The 23,096-nt window shown below is 41.5% G+C and overlaps 1 protein-coding gene across 2 annotated transcripts in view; it reads left to right on the top strand.

The window, feature by feature from the left end:
- Positions 1-8,918: 8,918 nt before the first annotated feature.
- casc3 (casc3 exon junction complex subunit) overlaps positions 8,919-23,096 on the top strand; it is a 28,649-nt gene continuing 14,471 nt past the window's right edge. For both annotated transcript variants that reach the window (XM_080213406.1, XM_080213405.1), the window contains exons 1-6: positions 8,919-9,073; positions 13,591-13,618; positions 14,142-14,194; positions 17,264-17,416; positions 18,837-18,988; positions 22,435-22,611. In XM_080213406.1, the coding sequence (XP_080069532.1) occupies positions 8,927-9,073; positions 13,591-13,618; positions 14,142-14,194; positions 17,264-17,416; positions 18,837-18,988; positions 22,435-22,611 (710 nt within the window). In that variant the 5' untranslated portion in view covers positions 8,919-8,926. The remainder of the gene's footprint in view (positions 9,074-13,590; positions 13,619-14,141; positions 14,195-17,263; positions 17,417-18,836; positions 18,989-22,434; positions 22,612-23,096) is intronic.

Raw genomic sequence — 23,096 nt, 5'->3', positions numbered from 1 at the left:
CAGCTGTCAAGGCCCTGAGCTCCAGAATTTCCTCTCTAAATTTTTCCACTTTTCTAACTCACTCCTTTTAAGAGGTTGCTTCAAATCAGCCTCTCTGCCCAAGGTTTTGGATATCTATCCTATTTTCTTTGAGGTTGTAATGAGTAGGGTGCATCAGGAGGAGCCAGGAGATGTAATATGCTTGGGTTTCCAAAAGACAGTCGATAAGGTGCCACAGAAAAGGTTAATATGCAAAAAAAAGGCTCATTAAGTTAAGAGTAGTATATTGACATGGATAGAGGTTCGGATAACCGGCTGCAGGGAAAAAAGATAAACATTTTCAAGCCAAGAGTTTGATGGAATGGTCCCACTTTCTTGGATTAGTGCACCCACAATAACACTCAAGAAACTTGACACCATCCAGGGCAAAACAGCCCAACTGATTGCCAGCTCATCCCACTACCTTAAACATTCACTCCCTCCATTGCTGGTGCAGAGTGGAAGCAGTATATACTATCTACAGTGCACCGCAGCAACTCACCAAAATTCCTTCGACGGCACCTTCCAAACCCATGACCTCTATCATCTAGAAGGACAAGGGTAGCAGATGCATGAGAATACCACCACTTGCAAGTTCCCCTCCAAGCCGCACACCATCCTGACGTGGAAATATATTACCATTACTTCGTGGTCACTGGGTCAAAAACCTGGAATCCGCTTCCGAGCAATACAACAGTGTTGTGGACACACTGACACTAGGACTGTAGCGGTTCACCACCACCTGTCAGGGGACAATTAGGGATTGGCTAGAAATGCTGGCCCAGCCAGCAATGCTCACATCCCAAGAGCAAATAATTAAAAATATTGGCAAGCTGTATCTGTACTCTGCAAGGATCAGTGCTGGGGTCTCGGCTATTTTAATGACTTTGACGACAAGACTGAGAGTAATGTTTCCAAGTTTGCTAATGGTAAAAAGTTTGGTGAGAAACTAATGTAGTAAGAAGTCTCACAACACCAGGTTAAAGTCCAACCAGTTCATTTGTAAGTAATCCCACAAGCTTTCAGAAACGCTGTTCCTTCTTCAGGTGTGTGGAAGGTTCTGATCAGAGAAGAGCATATAAAGTCACATACAGTTTACAGAATACTTATTAGAATGCAAGTCTTTACAGCTAGCCTACTATTCAAGTCTTAAAGATGCAGACAATGTGAGTGGAGATAGCATTAGGCACAGGTTAAAGAGATGTGTATTGTCTCCAGACAGGACAGTAAGTGAGATTTTGCAAGACCAGGCAAGTCATGGGGGTTGCAGATAGTGCGACATGAACCCAAGATCCCGGTTGAGGCCATCCTCATGTGTGCGGAACCCAGACCCCCACTTCTTGCCTTCAAACAGACCATTGTTTGCAGCAAACTACCCAGCCTTCAGGAGAACAGTGACCACAACACTACACAACCCTGCCACAGCAACCTCTGCAAGACATGCCGGATAATTGACATGGTTGACATCATCTCACATGAAAACACCATCCACCAGGTACACGGCACGTACTCTTGCAATTTGGCTAATGTTGTCTACCGAATATGCTGCAGGAAAGAATGTCCCAAAGCATGGTACATTGGGGAGACCAGGCAGATGCTATGACAACAGATGAATGAACATCGTTTGACAATCACCAGGCAAGCCGTTCCCTTCCTGTTGGTGAATACTTCAGCGGTCACGCACATTCGGCCTCTGGCCTTCGGGTAAGCGTTCTCCAAGGTGGCCTTCATGACACGTGACAGCGCAGAGTCACTGAGCAGAGACTGATAGCCAAGTTCCACACACATGAGGACAGCCTCAACCGGGATCTTGGCTTCATGTCACACTATCTGTAACCCCCATGACTTCCCTAGGCTTGCAAAATCTCACTTACTGTCCTGTCTGGAGACAATATACATCTCTTTAACTGATGCTAATGCTATCTCCACTCACATTGTCTGCATCTTTAAGACTTGAATAGCAGGTTAGCTGTAAAGACTTGCATTCTAATCAGTATTCTGTAAACTGTGTGTGACTTTATATGCCCTTCTCTGATCAGAACTTTCCACACACCTGACGAAGGAACAGCATTTCTGAAAGTTTTTGGGATTACTATCAAATAAACTGGTTGGACTTTAACCTGGTGTTGTGAGACATCTTACTGTGTTTATCCCAGTCCAATGCTGGCAGCTCTACATCATGAGAAACTAATGGGCAGCACGGTGACACAGTAGTTAGCACTGCTTCCTCACAGTGCCAAGGACCCGGATTCAATTCCCGGCTTAGGCCACTGTGTGTGCAGACTTTGCATGTTCTCCACGTGTCTAAGTGTGTTTCCTCCAGATGCTCCAGTTTCCTCTCTCTGTACAAAAGACATGCTGGTTACGTGCATTGGCCATGCTAAATGTACCCGAATGGGTGCCAGAGTATGGTGACTGGGGGGTTTTCACAGTAACTTAATTGCAATGCAGTAAGCCTACTTGTGACAGTACTAAATAAACTAAACTAAGCTACGTGGACAATAATTGATTCCAAAGGGATATAGACAGCTTAAGTTAGTTGGTAATAATCAATGGCATTTTGTCCATATGAATAAAAAAGCAGAATGTCTTTTTAAAAACCACAAATCATCTAATTGTTGATATTCAGAGACTTGGATGTTCGTGTACAAGGAAAACAAAGTTAGTATGCAGGTGTGGCAAACAATTAGGAAGGTAATATTATTCCAAAGGGATTGGAGTACAAGAACAAGGAAACCTTGATACGATTGTGTAAAGCTTTGGTGAGACCATACCTGGAATACTGAGCAGTTTTGCTCTCTATATTTAGACAAGGATATGCTTGCATTGGCGGAGTTACAGTACAGATTGGTTCCAGAGATCAGATGGTTTTCCAATGATGAGGGGCTGACTAAATTGGGCCTGTACTCGAGTTCAGAAAAATCGGAAGTGATCTTGTTGAAATATACGAGATTCTGTTGGGGCTTCACAGGGTAGACAACAGGTTATTTCCCCTAGTTGTGGAATTTAGAACACTGGGGTAGAGTCTCAGATTAAGGGGTCAACCACTGAGAGCTGAGATGAGAAGAAATTTCATTCAGTTGGTTGTGAATCTTTGGAATTGTCTTCTCCCAAGTGTTGTGGATGCTCCATCATTGAGTATATTGAAGACTGAGAAAGACAGATGTTTGGTGACTCGTAATCAAGATATGGGGAGATGATGTGAAAGTTCAGTTGAGATAGAAGATCAGCCATTGAATGGTGAGCAGGCTTAAGAGGGTGTATGGTCTACTCATTACTTATATTCCATTTCCTTATGTATTTGGTGTCCCATTGTCTTTTATAACATCTAGGTGAAACACTTTGGTATGTTTTATTATGTCAAAGCTACTACATAAGTTCTTGTTTTACAATGCTCCTGTGAATCACTTTGGATCATTTCATTATCAAAGGCTCTATATAAATCACATTTCTTGTTGCAAACAATACATTAAACTCATGGCCTGTCTGTGTGTGTGAATGCAAGATGCAGATATATTTGCACCAGTTAATTGTTATCACATTACCACAGAATATGTTTCAGCCACTTAGTTCCCTTACTGTGTTAACTGGCTGAAATTAGCGTGCAGGTGGTTTCACGTTGGTGTCTCTGAAAGTGCTATTTATGACAGTCAGTCATAACGGGCAGTTACAGCTCAAAGTGTGTTGCAATGTGTGTTGACGCATCCGGTTACCATTGTGGGGAATCACCAGAATAAAAGACTTAAAGGATGTGAAAAATTGATTCACAAAGAAATTGAGAACAAAATGGCTCAGTGACATTTTTCTGGCGCAGTTGTTTATTGAAGGAACTTAATCCCTTTAACTTTCAGTTTTCAGAAGTAATTCACTCAGAATTCATAATGTTACATTTTCTTGGTTATTTTGTGCCTTGTTATTTGGACTTCTCACAGTTGTACCACCAGTTGTACCACAGTTACCACCAGATGTGTATTTTTTTACCATGAAATTAAGTTTAAAGTTATATTTTATTTATTAGTCACAAGTAGGCTTACATTCACGCTGCAAAGAAGTTACAATCAAAATCCCCTAGTTGCCATACTCCGGCACCTGTTTGGGTACACTGAGGGAGAATTTAGCATGGCTAATGCACCTAACCAGCACGTTTTAAGCTACCAAAATTCCAGAAGCTGCAGATCTCCATATAACAGCTAGAACATCACTACTGTTCTGTAGGAAAGTCAATTTGACCTGACTTTCTGTTGGTAAAGCCATGGTAGATCAGTATTGCTTTTACTGACTATGCCAATTTCCTCCCTTTTGTTTTCTTTGCCTTTGCAGTCCCAGGCACCATCTCCAAACAGACCACAGTTTTAAATCAGTTCAGCTTAGTGCAGGTATAAGCACCCAAGTCTCTGAGGCAGAGCGTTGTGTGTTCAGAACTGACTCCATTATTTGACCACATAATATGAATTGCCATTCTGTGGTACTGAAGGATCTGGGTGTTCTGGTAGATGAATCACCAGAAGTTAGTGTGCAGGTACAAATGATTAGGAAGATAGTTGTTGTTTATTGCAAGATAAATGAAATATAAAAGGTAGTCTTGTTACAACTGGGCATAGGTGTGAACAGTTTCGATCTTACTTGAGAAAGGATATTATAGCAGTTGAAGCACCTCAAAGAGCAGTTGAAGCACTCAACTGATCTCTGGGATAAAGACATTTTCTTCTGAGAGAGGCTAGGCACGCTTTTTCTGTATCTGTTTTGAGTTTAGAAGAATGAGAGGTGATCTTATTGATATTTATAAGAACCTGAGGGGATATGTGTCTGTGTGGGTTTCCTCTGGATGCTCTGGCTTCCTCCCACAATCCAAAGATGTGCAGGTTAGGTGGATTAACCATGGTAAATGGGTTACGGACATATGACAGAGGGGAGGACCTGGGTGGGATGCTTTTTCAGAGTTGGTGCAGACTCAATGGGCCAAATGGTCTCTTTCTGCATTTAGGAAGTCTATAGTTCTATGGCCGAATGACTTCTGCTCCTACTCAGTATGTATTCCAGTGCAGTACTGAAGGAGTGCTGAATTGTTCTGAGTTGCTGTATCTTTGGATGAAATGTTAAATTCCATTGACATACTGAATTATGTGTAAAAGATCACAAACACCCTTAAAGTTTTGGACTGTCCTAGTGTCCTAGCTAACGTTCTTCCTTTGTACAACATTATCAACATTAACTGACTATTAATTAATTTGCTACTTATGAATGCAAAATAACTGATATCTGCTTTGATAACAACAGTGACTATATCTCAAAGATGTCGATGCTTATTTTCCAAGTAACGTGTGACTTCCTTATTTTCCTTACCAAAATGTAATTCCTCATGCTTACCATAGAATCCCTACAATGCAGAAGAGGCCACTTGCTACATCTAGTCTGCGCCTACTCTCTGACAGAGTGTCTTAACTAAACCCTCTTCCTGGCCTTATTCCCGTAACCCTGCACATTTACCATGGCTAATCCATCTGACCAGCGCATCTTTGGACTGGGAGGAAACCGGAGCACCCGAAGGAAATCCATATAGAAGCAAAGAGAATATGGCGGCACGGTAGCACAGTGGTTAGCACTGCTGCTTCACAGCTCCAGGGACCTGCGTTCAATTCCTGGCTTGGGTCACTGTCTGTGCGGAGTTTGCACGTTCTCCTTTTGCCTGCGTGGGTTTCCTCCGGGTGCTCCAGTTTCCTCCCACAGTCCAAAGCTGTGTAGGTTAGGTTGATTGGCCTTGCTAAATTGACCGTAGATGCATAAGTTCAAGGATTTGTGGGTAAAATATGTATAGATATGGGGTAGGACCTGGGTGGGATTGTGGTCGGTGTAGACTCGATGGGTCAAATAACCTCTTCTTGTACTGTAGGGTTTCTATGATTTACTTCTATGAATATGTAAACTCCATGCAGATAGTCACCCGAGGCTGGAATCAAACTCGGGTTCCCAGTGGTGTGAGGCAGCAATGCTAACCACCCTGCTGCCCTCAACCTACGTTGAAATCCATTTGCCAATTAGATGTCCATCCTGCAAGTTTGTTAATGTATTTAGGTACTTTTTCTTTGTTTTGGCTATCCTTCTAAATTGGTGTTGTCTGAAAATTTAGAAATTGTGTTTATATAAATTGTGAATGGCAGTGGCCTCTGCAGGGAGCCTTGTGGAGCCTCTCTTCCCACTTCTCATAGCATTTGCACAATCTGCTTTTTGTCTTACAGCCTGTTAGCCATTCTATTACATGTCCACTGACTCTGCATGGTCTGACATTATTTATTAGTTTTTATGCCATATGATATTTTGATTTTTTTAATTTTGATTTGATTTATTATTGTCATATGTATTAGCATACACTGAAAAGTCTTGTTCCATGTGCGCTGTACAGACAAAACATACCATTCTTAGGAAATGAGAGAGTGCAGAATGTAATGTTACATTCATAGCTAAGGTGTAGAGAAAGATCAACTTAATGCAAGGTATGTTGACTCTGGGTCCTGAGCAACGGAATGGTATTGGATTAATCATGAAGCTAAAACATTGGAAGGAGGATATGAGGCGAGGTTCTCTGGCCTCATTCATGACCTATTGTAGTTCCTTGCAGCCTTGGGCCGAGCAAGAGCCATACCAAGCTGTGATACAACCAGAAAGAATGCTTTCTATGGAGAATCTGTAAAAGTCAGTGAGAGTCATAGCTGACATGCCAAATTTCCTTAGTCTTCTGAGAAAGTAGAGGCATTGGTGGGCTTTCTTAACTACAGTGTTGGCATTGAGAACAGAATAGAATCCTACAGTGCAGATAGAGGCTATTTGGCCCATCAAGTCAGCATCAACCACAATTCCACCCAGCCCTATCCCTATCCATGCAATATCCCTAGCCAGTATCCCTGATACTAAGTGGCAATTTTGTTTCACCAATCCACCTAACCTGCATATCTTTGAACTGTGAGAGGAAACCTTTATAGAAACCCTCTTTGTTACCACTTCAAAGAACTCAATGAGGTTGGTCAAGCAAGACTTCCCCCTTGAAAATCCATGTTGACATTCATTATTAAATTGTTGGTTTCAAGGTGTGACATCTAGTGTGCAGTTGGTCCATCACAGAAGAGATGCTACAGCTTTTATGTCATAGTCTGGGCACAACACCCATGTATATGAATATTTCATGCAACTCATGCCATTCATTGATAAAGTACAAATAAGCCCCAACTGAAGTGGTGGAGAATATTTAAACCAAATGTGAGCAATACAAATAGAGGGACAATCATGAGAAATGACTAAGGGCATATGAAAAGAATAAATGGAACGTGACTAGTGACTAAAATCGAGCAGTAAAAGAACACAATCTAATTGCTCTGAAAAGTACTTATGGAATCATTTTGCTTTTTCCACTAGGAGACTTAAATGTTTGAAACAAAAGGACACACAAAAATAATTAACAAGAAAATGATTAAACTCACTGAAACAATAAGACATAGCGTGGAATACTCCCACTTTAATATCCATGGCAGGGGTGGGAATGTGGAGTGTTTTCTGCTGCGGAAGCTGGCAGGAAAAGATGCCAAATCTTCCAGCCCTGTGATCTTGTGCATGCCTGGGATGGCCCTGGGGAAGGGCAACGTGGATTTCCAGAGCTACATTTGTGGCCTTCAATATCCAGTGGCTACCACAGGGACTGGAGTGTGGTATAAAAAAAATCAAGAATGAGAGATTTGAAGTGATTTGCGAAAGAAGCAGCAACTGTGATGTGAGGAAAAAAATTCCCCGCGGCAAGTAGTTTGGGTCTGGAATGAACAGCCTGGAAGTGTTATTTAAGAGGGTATTAATGGTGAACAGTGTCACAGTGGCTAGCGCTGCTGCCATACAACGCCAGGGACCCAGGTTTGATTCCTGGCTTAGGTCACTGCCTGTGCAGAGTCTGCATGTTCTCCGCGTGTCTGCGTGGGTTTCTTCCGGATGCTTTGGTTTCCTCCCATAGTCTGAAAGATGTGCTGGTTAGGTGGCCATGCTAAATTCTCCCTCAGTGTACCCGAAGAGGTGCCGGAGTGTGGCAACTAGGGGGTTTTCACAGTAAATTCATTGCAGTGTTAATGTAAGTCTACTAGTGACACGAATAAATAAACTTGAAAAACTTTAGGTGATTACTTGAATAGATGCAATTTGCAGAGGTACAGGGAAAAGGTAGAGGGGAGTGGCAGTAAGCAAATGTCACTTGTTTTGAGAGCCCAGGCAAACATCATGGCCCAAATGGCCTGCTTCTGCATCGTAAAAATTTTGTGTTAATAAGTATATAATTGTATACGTTTTCTACAATATGAAATAGCTTTTCTTAGTTGGACCCCACTTGAAAAAGGAATGCACTTTTGTTTGATGATGTGAAAATGCTGGCGTAGGATTGAGATGGGCACTGTAAGAAGTCTAACAACACCAGGTTAAAGTCCAACAGGTTTATTTGGTAGCATGAGCTTTCGGAGCACTGCTCCTTCATCAGATGAGTGTGATGAACGAGCAGTGCTCCAAAAACTCATGCTACCAATAAACCTGTTGGACTTTAACCTGGTGTTGTGAGACTTCTTTTTTTTGGCGGTATAGGAGCAAACCCTGCTTAGTGTCTCCTAATATAAAAGGACACCAATCTTTAGCTGGGAGAATGGCGTTTTGACACGGTTAAAACTACAATTCCCAGGATGCTACGGACGATGGACATAACGCTCACGCTGGCGATGCATTCTGGTAGTTGTAGTTTTTACTGGACGGGCCGCGCCCAATGTGGCGCGTCACTTCCCCCGCCGCCAGGGCTGCCGGAAGTTGTAGTTTGCCCACCAGATTTGCTGCATACAACTCCCGACATGCCCAACGCGCCGCGGGAGCCTTCCGGCCGCCGACAGACGGCAAGATGGCGGACAGGAGGCGGCGACGAGCCTCTCAGGACACGGACGAGGAGGATGAGGAGGTGCCGCGGGCGGAGGTGGAAGCCGCTCCCTCCGTCGCCTGCACCTTGGACCTGTCTGGCGTCCAGGCTCGCGAGGCCGAGTCTGAGTGTGTGAGTGTTCTCGGTGCGGTGGGATGAAGGAGGAGAACGGGGCCTGGGGGTGGGGGAGCCTGAGCGGGGCCTGGCGGCAGAGAGCGAGGGGATCAGGCTCCAGCCTGCAGTCAGCGGCCGGCCTCTGGGTCCAGTCCAGACCTTTGGCAAAGGGGAATACATTAATTCCCCGCCTAGCCTGCTACCCAAATGGAATATGGAGCTTACTGTATTTGTTAGGTTGAATTTGATGCAATAAAATTGTTTGCGAGGTTTCAGGATATGAGAGCAATGGGGATTGAATTCAGTGCCTCTCTAAAGATATAAGACGCCTGAAGAGTGGCACAGCAAGCTGGAGCTGGTGTTTGAACCTTGGGTTTTGCCTCGTTGTCTGATGGTTATTAGTTACGTGTGTTATAAATCAAGCCATGTGTCATCAAGGCTAGATCAAAATTGCTCAGACTTAGCAATGGGATAGCAATCTATCCATATTCTGGCCTAGCTGCACACTTCTCCTGATTGCAATATGTTGTGTACTTGGGTTCCAAGTGTCGTCGGCTCCCCTACACTGGTGTTTTTTCCAGTGGATGATGACTTGCTGATCTTGGGTGTGTTGCTGGGTTTAGGTTTGAGAGGAAATGGTTCTATTTCTGGTTATATTTATATCAATATTGAGCAGTAGGGAGAAGGGATTTGATAATGTCTAGTTACTTGGTTCATAGTTCCACTATCTGTTTATGGATGAAAGCTGGGAAATTACAAAATGAATAGATTTGTAATAGTTTGTTCCTGTAGCATTGTCACTGACAGGTTAAGGTTACTTGCATGTATCATTTGTTAGACGGATGTATTTTGGTAATGTATTAACATGCTTTAAAGTGTAAAGATTTTTAAACTGAGGATTTCTGCACATTTAAGAGTGACCTTTTAATTAGCTTGAACACATTTTATTGCAGTGTACATAACTTATATTAATGTCTTTTAAAATGCACTAATTTGCAGAAATGAAAGCATTTAAATTTCTGGTTACCTATTGATATGTTTTAATGTGGTGTATGAATGACAATGTACATTGGACACATAAATATAAAGTATATCTTTGTCCTACTGACTTTGTTTCTATTATAAGTATTGAAGCTTGGAAGAAACAGTTGGTTGCACTGTAAGGCAGTATGAATAAACACAAAAAAATGTTAAAATATACGGTTTCATCTGCATCTGGAAAGAGAAAGGTTATTGTTTTGAGTGGGAGCCTTCATGCAATCAAAAGAAGTAAGATTTTGACAGGATTGACCACATCCAAGAAAAGGAATGAGCAACAGTTAAATGATTGCAAATACAAACAAACTATAAAAGAATAGCTGATGGTTTAATAATGTTTAAAAAAATACAAAGCTGGGAAGGCAAAATACTGGGAAGCCCTGAAACGGTCTAGATGATGTGTGTAGGTTATAATTATTCAACCATGTTGTTTTTGATCAACCTAGGAATTTCAAAAGAGGTATAAATGGGCTTACAGGCCTTTTCTTCAGCGTTGATGAAGGCTCTGGACTGGAAATAATGATCTTTTTACTTTGAATGCTGATGGGCTTTCAGCATATTTCGAGCACTTTCCGTTTTATTTCAGCTCTTTTCATTTTAGCTCTAGGGTAAAACAGTAGAATTTCCAATGCTTTATTGACAAGCATCAAAATATCTCAGCTGCTATTGAACATGACAAATCGTATAGAAAGGATTCATTTCATATTTTCCGCTACATGTCAGTACAATCAATCTGATCAATACTCTAGCTTTTTTCAGCTTTATTCTCTGCTGGGTTTGCGAGAAACTCAATAATGATGTACGAATGATAATGGGTAAGAGTTAGAAAGCATTGTGACATCATCAAACCTTTTAGTCTTTATCTTCTTGATGTAATATTTGTCAAGTCACCAGTGACATTGTCAGAAAGTCTGCCTTGTGTGCAGGAGATAAAATAATATATAGTGACCTCATCTTTTGAGTTACTAAAATTTATGGCAGTTCAGATATCCAGCCTCTCAGTGCAGTAGCATTCCCACCCCGTGCCCCACTGCAGAGTTGTCACTGATACTGACTCTACCTAGAAAGGGGAGATTACCAGCCCCAGGAAGAATATTAATCCACACTTTTAAAACTGGTTAAAGGGTCACTGATGCTGAGCCACCTTGTTTAACAGGTAATACTATATATATTTAATGTCGCAATATTTATTTTTCTTGTAATTTGTTGCATTTGTAAAAAATACATAAAGGTGATGATAATTTGGACACAGGACAAATCCCAGTAATGTGAAAACAGGTCTTTTAAAAAATGCTCTTGGTGATTATCCCCTTACTTTGACAGATAGTGCTTGCTGCTCTTTGTACCTCTTGTGATTGTGGAAATCATTGGTTTAAGTCAAGGTGACCACAATTTTGAAGTTATCCCAATTCATAGCAAAGAATGTTATTTCTAAAGATCAGGTGTTAGAGTCTCAGATGTAAAGGCTCAGTGGATCACTGGGTTTGATTTGCTTCGCTGATCTACTTGGAGAGAAGGCTGCAAGATCAACTCTATTTCTAACAAGATAATGTAATAACAGATTGTGGCATTGCCCGAAGTTGCTATCCCTACTTTTTGGTTGGCTGAAGATTTCTATGATCTTTGGCTACTTTGACCTGGAAAGCTTTCACACAGATCTCAGTTGTGTGTCCTAGGGGAGTGCCAAACTTTGAGAACAGCATTACTGCTTCTTGTGTCATGAGGAGTTTTCAATGTGGAGTACACACCAGACCAGAATTAATAACCCTAACCACAGAACGCAGCGAGATCAATGGTCATTCAATTGGGCTGACTTTAAATGGGCTAAGCGTGTGTTATATGAAACATACTAATCTCCACTTGGTAGTTTTTCATCGAACATAATTTACATTTTCAGTTTCTGCCATGTTGGCAGTCAGGTCCATTTTAATTTTATAGGCAGACTTGCAAGTGCTGCTCGTAGAGCCAAGCATTTGTCTTAGAATCATCGATGGACAACTTTGAAGATTGTGACTAAAAGATGATCCATAGCAGAAGCTCTCCCAAGAAGTTCAATATTAGGGGTGAAAAGAACTATATTCATTGTTTCACTTCACTCAGGCCTAGAATTTCTACCATTAAAATTGCTTCTTGTGATGGAGCACAGATGGTGTAATCAGCAATGCAGCAGTTTACTGTGACAAAATCTTCCAGGCGATCTTCAAACCTTGCTGTTTCTGAGCTGTGAATTGCTGTGCCTCATTCACCATAATCCTTTAAACCTCCAGATCCAACTAGTTAGTAAATATGCCCTTGATACTTTCCTGTGTTACAAAATGTATAGCTTGGAGACTTTGGAGATGTATTGTATACAGTAATGTTTTGTATCGCTGGCACATTTTAAGTTCTAGACTATGGTATTGAACCTGCAAGAACTTCCTACTGCATGGGACTCTGAAAGATCTGTTGAATATTTCTGTAAGTGCAAGGGGTCTGAGAGAAATTGCTTTTTTGAGGTCCTGAGGGTAAAGCTTTTACAGATTTAGCAAAAAAATTATAATGTTTTTGTTTCTAAAGTTAGTTACTAGAAGTAATGCAGAGTTTGTTGATAGTGAATATTCATAGTAATGTAGGATAGAAAGTGTCTTCCCCTGCATGGTGAGGTTATTAATGTGACATGTTTTGGTTGGTGCAATGTTTGTGCTTGGATAGGTTTTGTGGCGTTATTATGTTTATCAAAACATGTTGGATATAGAAAGGTGCTGGCTACTGGAATTCTACAGTGTATATTTAATTCTGATTTTAATCTCTTTAAATCTCTTCTCAATTTAGTGATCCACATTGCCAGTTGCTTTAGATCGATAGCTGTCAACTTATGGAATTTTTGCTGGGAATAAGAAGTTGTGGTCCTCCCTAATAAATGTCAGTTTTGACCTCTTATTTAAAAATATGGTTTGGATAATATGTAATTTGAATCAAGTGTTTGAGATGTTTCATGCTGCGTAGGGTTCTGTGAAATGTCAGTATTTCAGGTTTACACTCTAGGGTTGAACTTGATGTGTGCCTCAGAACAGCATTAAGCATAGCATAGGAGTTAGTTCTGTTGGTTTTGTTCTGTGGCAGACGTGTATCTTGTGTAGAATCACTTGCTGAACCTGTGAATTGCAGGTCTAGGCAGATCCTTTTGGATAGATCCTGTGCTGACTTTATAGAGAGTACAGGTTTGCTGCATCTGTTTCCATGTTATGGTGGGATGTTTTCTCCTGTTTTGTTGGAGTTGCTGATTTGTAATGTTCTGTGTACTAAGGATTCCAGCAGTTGAGGGGAAACTTGTGAGTTGGGGGTAAAACTACTTGTTAGTCTTTGTTACTGGGTTTTATGTGTATAGGTTGATAATGGTGGAGGGCTGGTACCTCATATCAACTACAGGTAATATTTATTACAGGACCCATAAACATAAATTTAAAAATATAAATTACCATAGGATGGATACTAATGAAAGTTTGTTTCTTTCACAGGAGAGTGAAGATGGCATAGAAGGTGATGGTAAGTACCATGGCTACACCCAAACTTTATTGGTTTCAGCCAAATTCATTACAGCACATTAGGGCATCATTTCAAGTGCCACCTTCTTGTCCTTCCCTATCTAATTTGGAAAGCAATTCTCCTAATTAAGTGAGACTCAGTTTACAAACTATTTACTTTTTTATGCAGGTGAAAGGCAAGTCTTTCTTTGCCTGACCTGTCCAAACGCATTGACTGATGCTGGGATATGGTCCCACAGGCAGTGGCAGTGAATGTTAGCAAGTAGCTTTACCGTTGGAGGGTCTTTGAAACCAACCTAATCCTGTCCTCACCTGACATTCACAGCACTTTGCAGCAGAAAACATTGTGTAATGCATTATCAGCATTATCTGTTTCTTTCTCTTCCCCCAGCCCACAACCATTTTGTTGGCTTAAAATAAAAATACAATGATTAGTTCTGTGTTTATTTACTTGGTTCTGTTGTAATGTTTTGCAGTACTTTACTTTGATTACAAATTTGCTAATTTTTGTTCTTTAATTTCAGCTGTTGTGCTTTCAGACTATGAAAGTACAGAAGAGAATGGTTCTCAGAAATCTGTAAGTCCAGCAATTGATAACTGCAAGGCCTGTAGCTGTGTATTAGGAGGAATAGCATTGTGCTGGTAGTGGGCAGGTGGTATACTGTGAATATTATACTTGTGCTGTCGATGGCAATGCAGAGTACTGTTGCTGTGGCGAAGGTACAGTGCTGTACCTTGTCATACCTGTGTTGGTAATGTGGATGTTACCATTCTAATTTAATGGCAAGTACTGCCGGTTGCCAAATTTGCAGAGTTGTTTTTGATTTCCATTATTTTTGTGTGTTGCCGTGAGTGACAAAAGTTAGCCTAAGTCCTTTGGTGCATTCGCTCCATGTGGCCTTCCACAAATTGGTTGCACTCTGCATGTGCACTCTTCTCTCCCTTCTCTCCTGGCTCTGTGCTGCCGCTTCTGTTCCTGAGCCCTGCTTCTCACCTGAGCTTCTTTCTGTCTCTCTCTCTCTCTCCCTAGGTGAGAAATTGCCTCTTAATTTGGTTTCCTCGAGTCTGCTTCCTTTCTCCCATTCCTGGGCAGCCTGTTTTGTCTGATGTTTCCCGAGTGGCCGCTCGCTATTGTTTTGGCTTCTTTCGCATCATTTTTGATGAGCTTGTCTGTCTCATCTCTTCAAGCTCATTTTGGCTTGCTTCCATGCAGCATCTTAGCTGCACTTGCCTCTGATCTTTTTCACAAGATCTATCTTGTTCTGCTCTTGAATCTTATTTCGTTTGGCAATCGGAAGTATGGTCAGCCACTTGGATTTGAGTATTCCTTCCTGTGTGTATACACAAAAATAGCTCCATCAGTAGTATTTATACTATATTTTTTGTTTTTTTATCTCCGTGTATTGCGTAGTTTACAATTTTAATGATATATAAATCAATGGAATATATGCATTCAAAACAATGATGTTACTGTTAGAAATGGTGGCTTTGCATGAGAAGGGGAATTATCCTTTAATAGGATGGCTGGCAGATGCAATTTGGAACAGTGTAGTACTATCCGAGCTAATACGTGATGGAAAATTTCAAAACAGATAAGTTTTATATCATCTTAAATGTTGGTGGATGTCCGTATTCCATGAACTTTAACTGTGCAAATGTAACTGAGCATGCGTTCAGAGCCTGGTGGGGAGGAGGAAGGAAAAATGCTGACTTTCTGTTGAACAGAAGAACAATAAAAGCAGTGTACTGTATCTTAAATGAGGATTTTGTCAGTTGTATATACAGTGTGAATGTTTAGCTACTTTGTCTGCTGGCTTCCAATCAGAGCTAAATCTATATTTTAAAAAAATGCAAAACATTAAAACATTCTGGAATATTGTGAAATAACTGTTGCTGTTAGCACAGACATTCCTGCATTGCTGTTTCCTTTGTGAGTTACTTGCCGATTCATGTTGGCGGCACAGTGGTTAGCACTGCTACCTCAGTGCCAGTGACCTGGGTTCAATTCCAACCTTGGGCAACCGTCTATGTGGAGTTTGCACGTTCTGCCTGTATCTGCTTGGGTTTCCTCCTACAGTCCAAAGATGTGCAGATTAGGTTGATTGGCCATGCTACATTCCCCCTTATTGTTCCAAGATGTGTGGGTTTGGTAAATTAGCAGCATAAGTGTGGAGTTATGGGGACAGGGCCTGAGTAAGATTCTCTGTCGGAGAGTCGGTGCAGACTTGATAGGTTGAATGGCCGCCTTCTGCACTCTAGGGATGCTATGTTGTCATACCACAGCTCTCATTTTCTGGAGACAGATTAGTCAGAAATCTTTCTTTTGTAATAGGATGGCTAGGCTCAGATGCAGCACTCCTCACTTTATGCTGACTGGTCACTGTTTTGGTTCACACATGAACAGTGACCACTGAAATAAGGGGGTGTCCAAAGGCTGCTGGCACTGATAGAAGCCAGTGCACTTTTGTGCAAGTGAAATGTTCTTAGAAGGGAGTTACCCTGTAGTATCCTTGCAGTGAGGCACTTCAAATGACTGAGTCCTTTAGGCATGAATATTTTCATAATTATTTTTATAATTATGTAATTAATATATTAATGTATTTTCATAAGGATCCATGTTAATTTGACCTGTGCAACTGGCAGTCACCAATATTCATTATTTTGTTTATAGGATTTACCTATTTTAATATTTTCATGTGTAAGATGGAAAAGACCAACTGTGAAAACATAGCTAACCAAGCTTTCCTGCAGTCTGGCTAGGACTATCCATTTTTTTCCTCAACATCAGTTTGACAAAGTAGTTCCAGAACAGGTAGCCTATCTATCCGTGTTTTAAGGCCACACTGTTCTGTCAGAAGCACAGTCAACCCTCCAGCAGTATAAACGTTGCCATCAGCAGCCAGGTTGTAATCTTTTGTAAATGCTATCAAGTTGAGCAGGGCAGTGTAAGTAATGAGGCCGACAGTCTTTTTGCTCAGTAACTATTTAAAGCCCTATCCTCAAGGTACAAGGAAGGCAAAGCAGCTAGAAACATTGGTTATGATTCATTATGAGTTGCTTAAAATGCAGATACACAGTTGTAGTTAATGATTCCGTGATGTGGAATAAGAATGGTGTTTCTGCACAAGAGGTTTTGCTAACTACTGGTTTTTGAAATGGTCCTAAAATATCCCTACACAATTAGAAAGAGAGTTGTTACGATTTTCTCGGGGGGCTGGTGATGCAGTGCAAGGACGGCATGGTGGCACAGTGGTTAGCACTGCTGTCTCTCAGCGCCAAGGACCAAGGTTTGATTCCCAGCTTGGGTCACTCTGTGTGGAGTTTGCACATTCTCCCCATGTCTGCATAGGTTTCCTCCAGACATGCTGGTTAGGTGCATTGATCCAGACAGGTGCCAGAGTGTGGCGACTAGGGGAATTTCACGGTAATTTCATTGCAATGCTAATCTAAGCCTTACTTGTGACTAATAAATAAACTTTAGGATTCCTTTCAACTGAAAATAGATCTGTATTAGGATGGGTATTAAATATTTATGGAGGTGTTAGGGGAGACAGCTGGGGGGGGTGTTACTTAAAAAAAAATGTTTGATTTGGATTAGTTGAGGCATGTCCTTTGTTACCAATGCTTAACAAATTTTTGTCTGCAGGGGGATGAAGAGGAAGGCGAATATAGTGACGAGGAAGTTCCAAAGGAAGAAATAAAATCAGGCAATGCAGTGGACGAAGATGAAACGTCCAAAGAAGGAAAACCTGAAGAGAAAGGAGAGATTACTGGAGAAAGACAAAGTGGTGATGGGCAGGTAATAAAAACTGTGACAGTTCTGATGTGGGCAGAGTGTGGGTTTGAATCTTGAATAAAACTATTGGAATAGTAATTTATTAGAGATAACAATGTACGCGAGAAGAGTGGAGATAGAGTACAGGCATTCATCAACAACGGCATGGGATCCAGGTTTGATTCCCCGCGTGGGTCACTGTCTGTTTCATGTTTGCATTTCCTCCCATAGTCCAAAGATGTGCAGATTAGGTGGATTGGCGATGCTAAATTGTCCCTTAGTGTCAGGGGAGCTAGCTAAGTTAAATGCATGGGGTTATGGGGATAGGGCCTGGGTGGTGGGATTGTGGTCAGTGCAGACATCGGCTCTATAGGATTCTATGATTCTATCATTGAAAGCTTGCATTTTTATAGCACTTCAGCCCTTTACAACCAGGGTATTATTTTGCACTGTTACGCTATGTTATGAAGGCAAACACAGATGTCATTTGACCAGTTAATCCATTTTTGGCAACCTTACTTGAGGGAGCAATGTTGGCTGAGATTTTTGGAGAACGTCTTTCTCAATAGAGACATTGAATCTTTAACATCCACCAGAATAGGCAGAAGGACCTCAGTTTTGAAGCTTCACCTCTGACACCACCATTGTATAGAGTTGATGGCCTAGATTATGTGCTCGATTCTGAGTAAAGCTGCAAGCTTTTTATTCCAAGTGCTGAAGACTGTCATCCCTTTACGCGGTTAGAATTTCAACAGCAGGAAGAAGAATAAAATGATGTAAATCTTGTAGCAACATTGAAAAGAAATGAGAAATTAAATCATGTATTCCTTGATTGCTATCTTGAAGTAACTGCTAAATGTAAGAGTTCTATAGACGGAAGCTCAATGTTAATTTGCCAGACTTGAGCAGCTATTCTGAAATGTTGGTTTAGGCATAGAAATGCCCTCAGTGTGCTCTCCAGAGGCTCAACTGAAACATTTGGTCCTGGAAGACCCATGCTACAATCCCTGTCTGGCCAGATCTAACTAATCACACATTGAGTGGTACAATTGAGCTCAGTGGCCCTTGGGTTAAGAGAAAATTTGCCAGGGCTCCTGCTTTTCACGTCTAGCTATTGACTGCTGGTGAAAGTGCATGGCAGGGGCAGGGGGATGTTGTCAGACTTAACACCAAACTACTGGCTTGTATAAGCTGCCTGTGGACCTATTATCTGCAGCAGGAAATAAGTGGCTTCAGGAGAAAGGAATGCTATTGAGATTTTTAAGATTTGGGGCTGATAACAGTCCATACTCAAGAATAACATCATTTGGCCAAGTTACAGAAACTGGTTGCAGCCATATCCTTTTGAAAGTTAATACAGGTGAAAGCTGCTTTGTTCCTGCCTTGCAGATTGTTGCTTTCGTGTCAAGTCCTTTTACCTTCTCTCTTTTTTTTGCCCCTGCAGGAAAGTACAGAACCTGTTGAAAATAAACTGGGTAAAAAGAGCAGGCGACAACTGGACGATGACGAGGATCGGAAAAACCCTGCCTACATCCCACGGAAAGGACTTTTCTTTGAACATGATCTCCGAGGGCACACTGAACCCGAGGAAGTGAGGTTTGTAGCGGGCCATTCTCCTGTTTATTAGATTTAAGCCTGGGCTTTAAACTACTGTGAGTGAGTGGAATCAGCTGCCGACGGTGGTGGTAGAGGCAAACTCGCTGGGGTCTTTTAAGAGACTCCTGGATGAGTACATGGGATTTACTGAAATTGAGAGTTATAGATAGTTCTCTGGCCTGGTAGGTATGGATATGATCGGTGCAACTTGTGGGCCGAAGGGCCTGTTTGTGCTGTAGTGTTCTATGTTCTGCTGGAAGAATTAGGAGTCTTCAGTTATTGTAATGTTTAGGTAGCCAAATCACTTTGAGTGAGGGGGGCCATTCATGAGGAGAATGCATTACCCCCCGGAGCTAAAACTATAAAACCTTCATGCCTCTTTTTGATGACAAGTTTATAATTTAACTATCTGACTTTTCCAGTATGTAAGTGTTAACCAGACATAGAATAAGCCATTTCCCTTAAAAGTCCTGATATGCAGGATAGCCAGTGACTGCATGCATTTATACATTGCCTTAAGGTTAACAAAGTACTTCCCAAGGTACTTCACACAGGGATAATTTGATAATCACTAAACAAAAGATGCAGACATTAGCAGTTTAATCCAGAAGCTTAGTCAAAAGATGGGTTTTAAGGTGAGAGTTGGAGTAGAGAGGTTGTGGTGGGGCAGGGAGCGAGTAAGATCAATTGGGAAATTCCAGAGCAATGAGGCCTGGGTAGCTGGGGAGCTGCAGCAATGGTGGACCAAAGTAAAGGCATGGGTGCTTGAGGCCAGAGTCGGAGCATGGTTGGAAGCTCATGAAGGAATTTATTAAACATAATTTGAAATTGAGGTGTTAGTGAACCACAGGTAGTGGAGGTCAGCATGAACAGTTGTACAGGTTGTGCAGCACTTGGTTTGGGACCTCAATTAGGTAGCAAAGTTTTAGAAGAGTTGAAGTGTAACAGAACCTGGACTATGGGAGGCTGGCCAAAAGGGCATCAGAATACTGTAGTTGGGTCCGGAGGTGACCAAGGCATGAATGAGATCTTAAGGAGTAGATGGATGGAGGTAGGTGATGTCTCAAAGCTGCGTGTAAAGCATCCTCATGATGAAGGGGTAATTGGAATTGAATTGAATTGCCATGATGTGGAGATGCTGGTGTTGGACTGAGGTGGGCACAGTAAGATGTCTGTCAACACCAGGTTAAAGTCCAGCAGGTTAATTTGGAATCTCAAGCTTTTGGAGTGCTGCTCCTTCATTGAGTCACCAGTGACTCATCTGATGAAGGAGCAGCTCTCTGAAAGCTAGTGATTCCAAATAAACCTGTTGGACTTAACTTGGTGTTGTGAGTCTTACTGGAATTGAATAGGGCAATGAGGCTGCAAACAGCTTGGTTCAAACTGTTGGTGCTTGGGGAAGGAGCTGAAATCTGTGACATAGATCAACAGCTTGTGATGGAGGCCATAGACAACGGGGTTTTTTTTTCCCACATTTTTTGGGAGGAAATTGGTGATCATCCTACGTTAGATGTCAAATGAGATCACAGGCCTCCAAGGGATTGAGTTGGATATCGTCAGGGAATGCATAGAAAAGCATAGGTAGCCAAATCACTTTGAGTGAGGGGGGCCATTCATGAGGAGAATGCATTACCCCCAAGGTGTTGCATGATACCAGCAGGCAGAAAGAAATGAGAGAGGAGCCAAGAATAGATCCAAGGGATAATGGGCAGGGAGAGAATCCATTGATGAAGATACCTTTCTTGTTAAGAATGAAAGCGACGATGGCAATCCCGTTGAAATGTAAATCGTGGGCTAGTTATCAGAGGAGCATGGTATGGTTGACTATGTCAGCGGTTTCAAAGAGGTCAGGAACAGGGCAAATGCACCCGTGTTACAGTCCGAAGATGTAATTTATGACTTATAGGGCCATTTCAGTTCTTGGGAATAATGGACATGCAAGAATATTTTGAATTCTGGTTGGCATATTTAGTTGGCAACATTAGCAATCATCCAAGCCCTGTAGTGATATTGTTAATAAAAGAGACAGACATAGCATTTCACGACCACCAGATGTCTTCAAAGCACTTGCAACTTTGAAGTATGTGCACATGTTGTAATGAGGAAACTCAGCAACCAACTTGAACTTGGGCTTGAAACCAGCGTCATGAAATTCAGTGCTACCACTGAGACACAAGTTTTAGTTTTAATTTTAAACTGCTTTCTTGTATCTATTTTTAGACACAAGTTTCTCATGGGGCTTGACAGGGTAGTTGCTGAGTGGTTGTTTCCCCTTGTGCAAGAGTCTAGCACTAGAGGGCATAATCTCAGTAAGGGGTCACTCACTTAAGACAAAGATGAGGATGAATGTCTTCTCTGCGGGCAGTGAATCTGTGGAATTCCTTATTGTAGAGGCTGGGTCATAGAGAATGTCCAAGGTTCAGAGAGACAGATTCGTAATCAGTAAGTGATCAAGGGTTATGGGGATAAGGTGAGAAAGTGAATCTGAGGATTATCACAACAGATCAGTTATGATCTCATTGAATATGGAGCAGACTGGATAGGCTGAATTGCCTACTTCTGCATCTTATGGTCTTATTTTGTGTTTGATCTGTAATCAGTAGAAATTAACTGTTCAAACATATTGTTGTTAATATTTAAATATATTTACATTTAACATTTGCCAGCATGGGTTCAATGAAACATCATCTTGGCTTCTTACTTTGGACCTAACCAATGTCAAACAAAACATGGCTATTATCCAGGACAATTGATTTATCACTCATTCTAATTGCACAATTGAAGCATTTCACTAAATTGCGTTGTACACGGGAAGTGCAGATATTTTCACCCATTTTATTTACTGTGACAATGGCTCAATTTTAATAAGAAAAGTGCAGAAACAAAATGGAGAACAAGGCAGGCTGGTGCCAGTCTATCTTGCTCTACAAAAATTTGTTATTCTCTCCTTCCCACTCTCCCCTCCTGTCGCTCCCCCTCTCTCCTGCCCACTGCCATTCCAAAGATTTGAATGGTGTTCCTGTCACTAAAGACATTAAGCTTTTCCATATTTTTCATTGATACCTCAATAAAGGTGACGCAAGGTCTGGTAAGTCAGTGCTTGTTTATATTCTAAGGTATTCCCGAGCTTAGGTTGTCTCCATATATGTTTGTAGTTGAAAACATTTGCATTTAATTTTGGCAGTGGTAGCCCAGTGAAGGCTTCCCACACATTGTGTTTAATTAACTGTTATTTGAGAGCCAGCAAACCCTGCCGTGGAATCAAGATTTAAGATTCAATCCTGTAGTATGTTCACCTTACATCACGATGCACAGAGGTTGTGTGGGTTGTTCTCTGTATGCATTCATGCTGGTCTGTTTCTTCTTCGATATTAACGGGTGTAGTTGTGGAAACCCTGATTTGTTTTGAAGTCGTCAGTATTGAGTTTTTTTTCCCCTATTTACAGACCCAAAGTTCGCCAACGGAAGCTCTGGAAAGATGAAGGGCGATGGGTGCACGATAAATTCCAAGAAGATGAACAAGCACCTAAATCCCGAGATGAACTTATTTCCCTGTATGGTTATGACATCCGATCGGACAGGAATCCAGATGAAATAAGGCCGCGAAGGATAAGAAAGCCAAGGTTTGCGGCATTTCAGGAATCAGTGAGCTTTTCAGTGCATTGATGGAATCAGTGTAGCTTTAATCCCTCATTCCTTTTTCTCAAAGCACACTGATTTCAATTCAGTTTTATGTATAAACATAACTTTCTTCTCCCCTTAACCGCCATTCCCTTACTGCCTTCCCCCATAACCCCATGCATAGCCCCATGAGTAGACTGGGGCTATTAGAGTTCAGAGGAATAAGAGGAGAGTTTATAGAAACATAACATTGTGAAGGGAATTGATAAGATAGAAGGAGGGAAGTTGTTTTCACCAGCGGGTGAATCTAGAACCAGGGGGCTTGGCCTGAAAATAAGGGGAAGCAGATTTAGGGTTGAGTTGAGGAGGAACTTTGTCACACACACAGTTGTGAATCTGCGGAATTCCCTGCCCAGTGAAGCAGTTAAGGCTACCTCATTGAATGTTTTTAAGGCAAGAATAGATAAATTTTGAAACAATAAAGGAA

Source organism: Carcharhinus amblyrhynchos, chromosome 27, assembly GCF_965287045.1.
Source record: "Carcharhinus amblyrhynchos chromosome 27, sCarAmb.v2.hapA, whole genome shotgun sequence".
In the NCBI taxonomy this organism is placed as follows: domain Eukaryota; kingdom Metazoa; phylum Chordata; class Chondrichthyes; order Carcharhiniformes; family Carcharhinidae; genus Carcharhinus; species Carcharhinus amblyrhynchos.
Note: the sequence above shows the minus strand (reverse complement) of the source record. Positions and strands in the feature narration are given on the sequence as shown.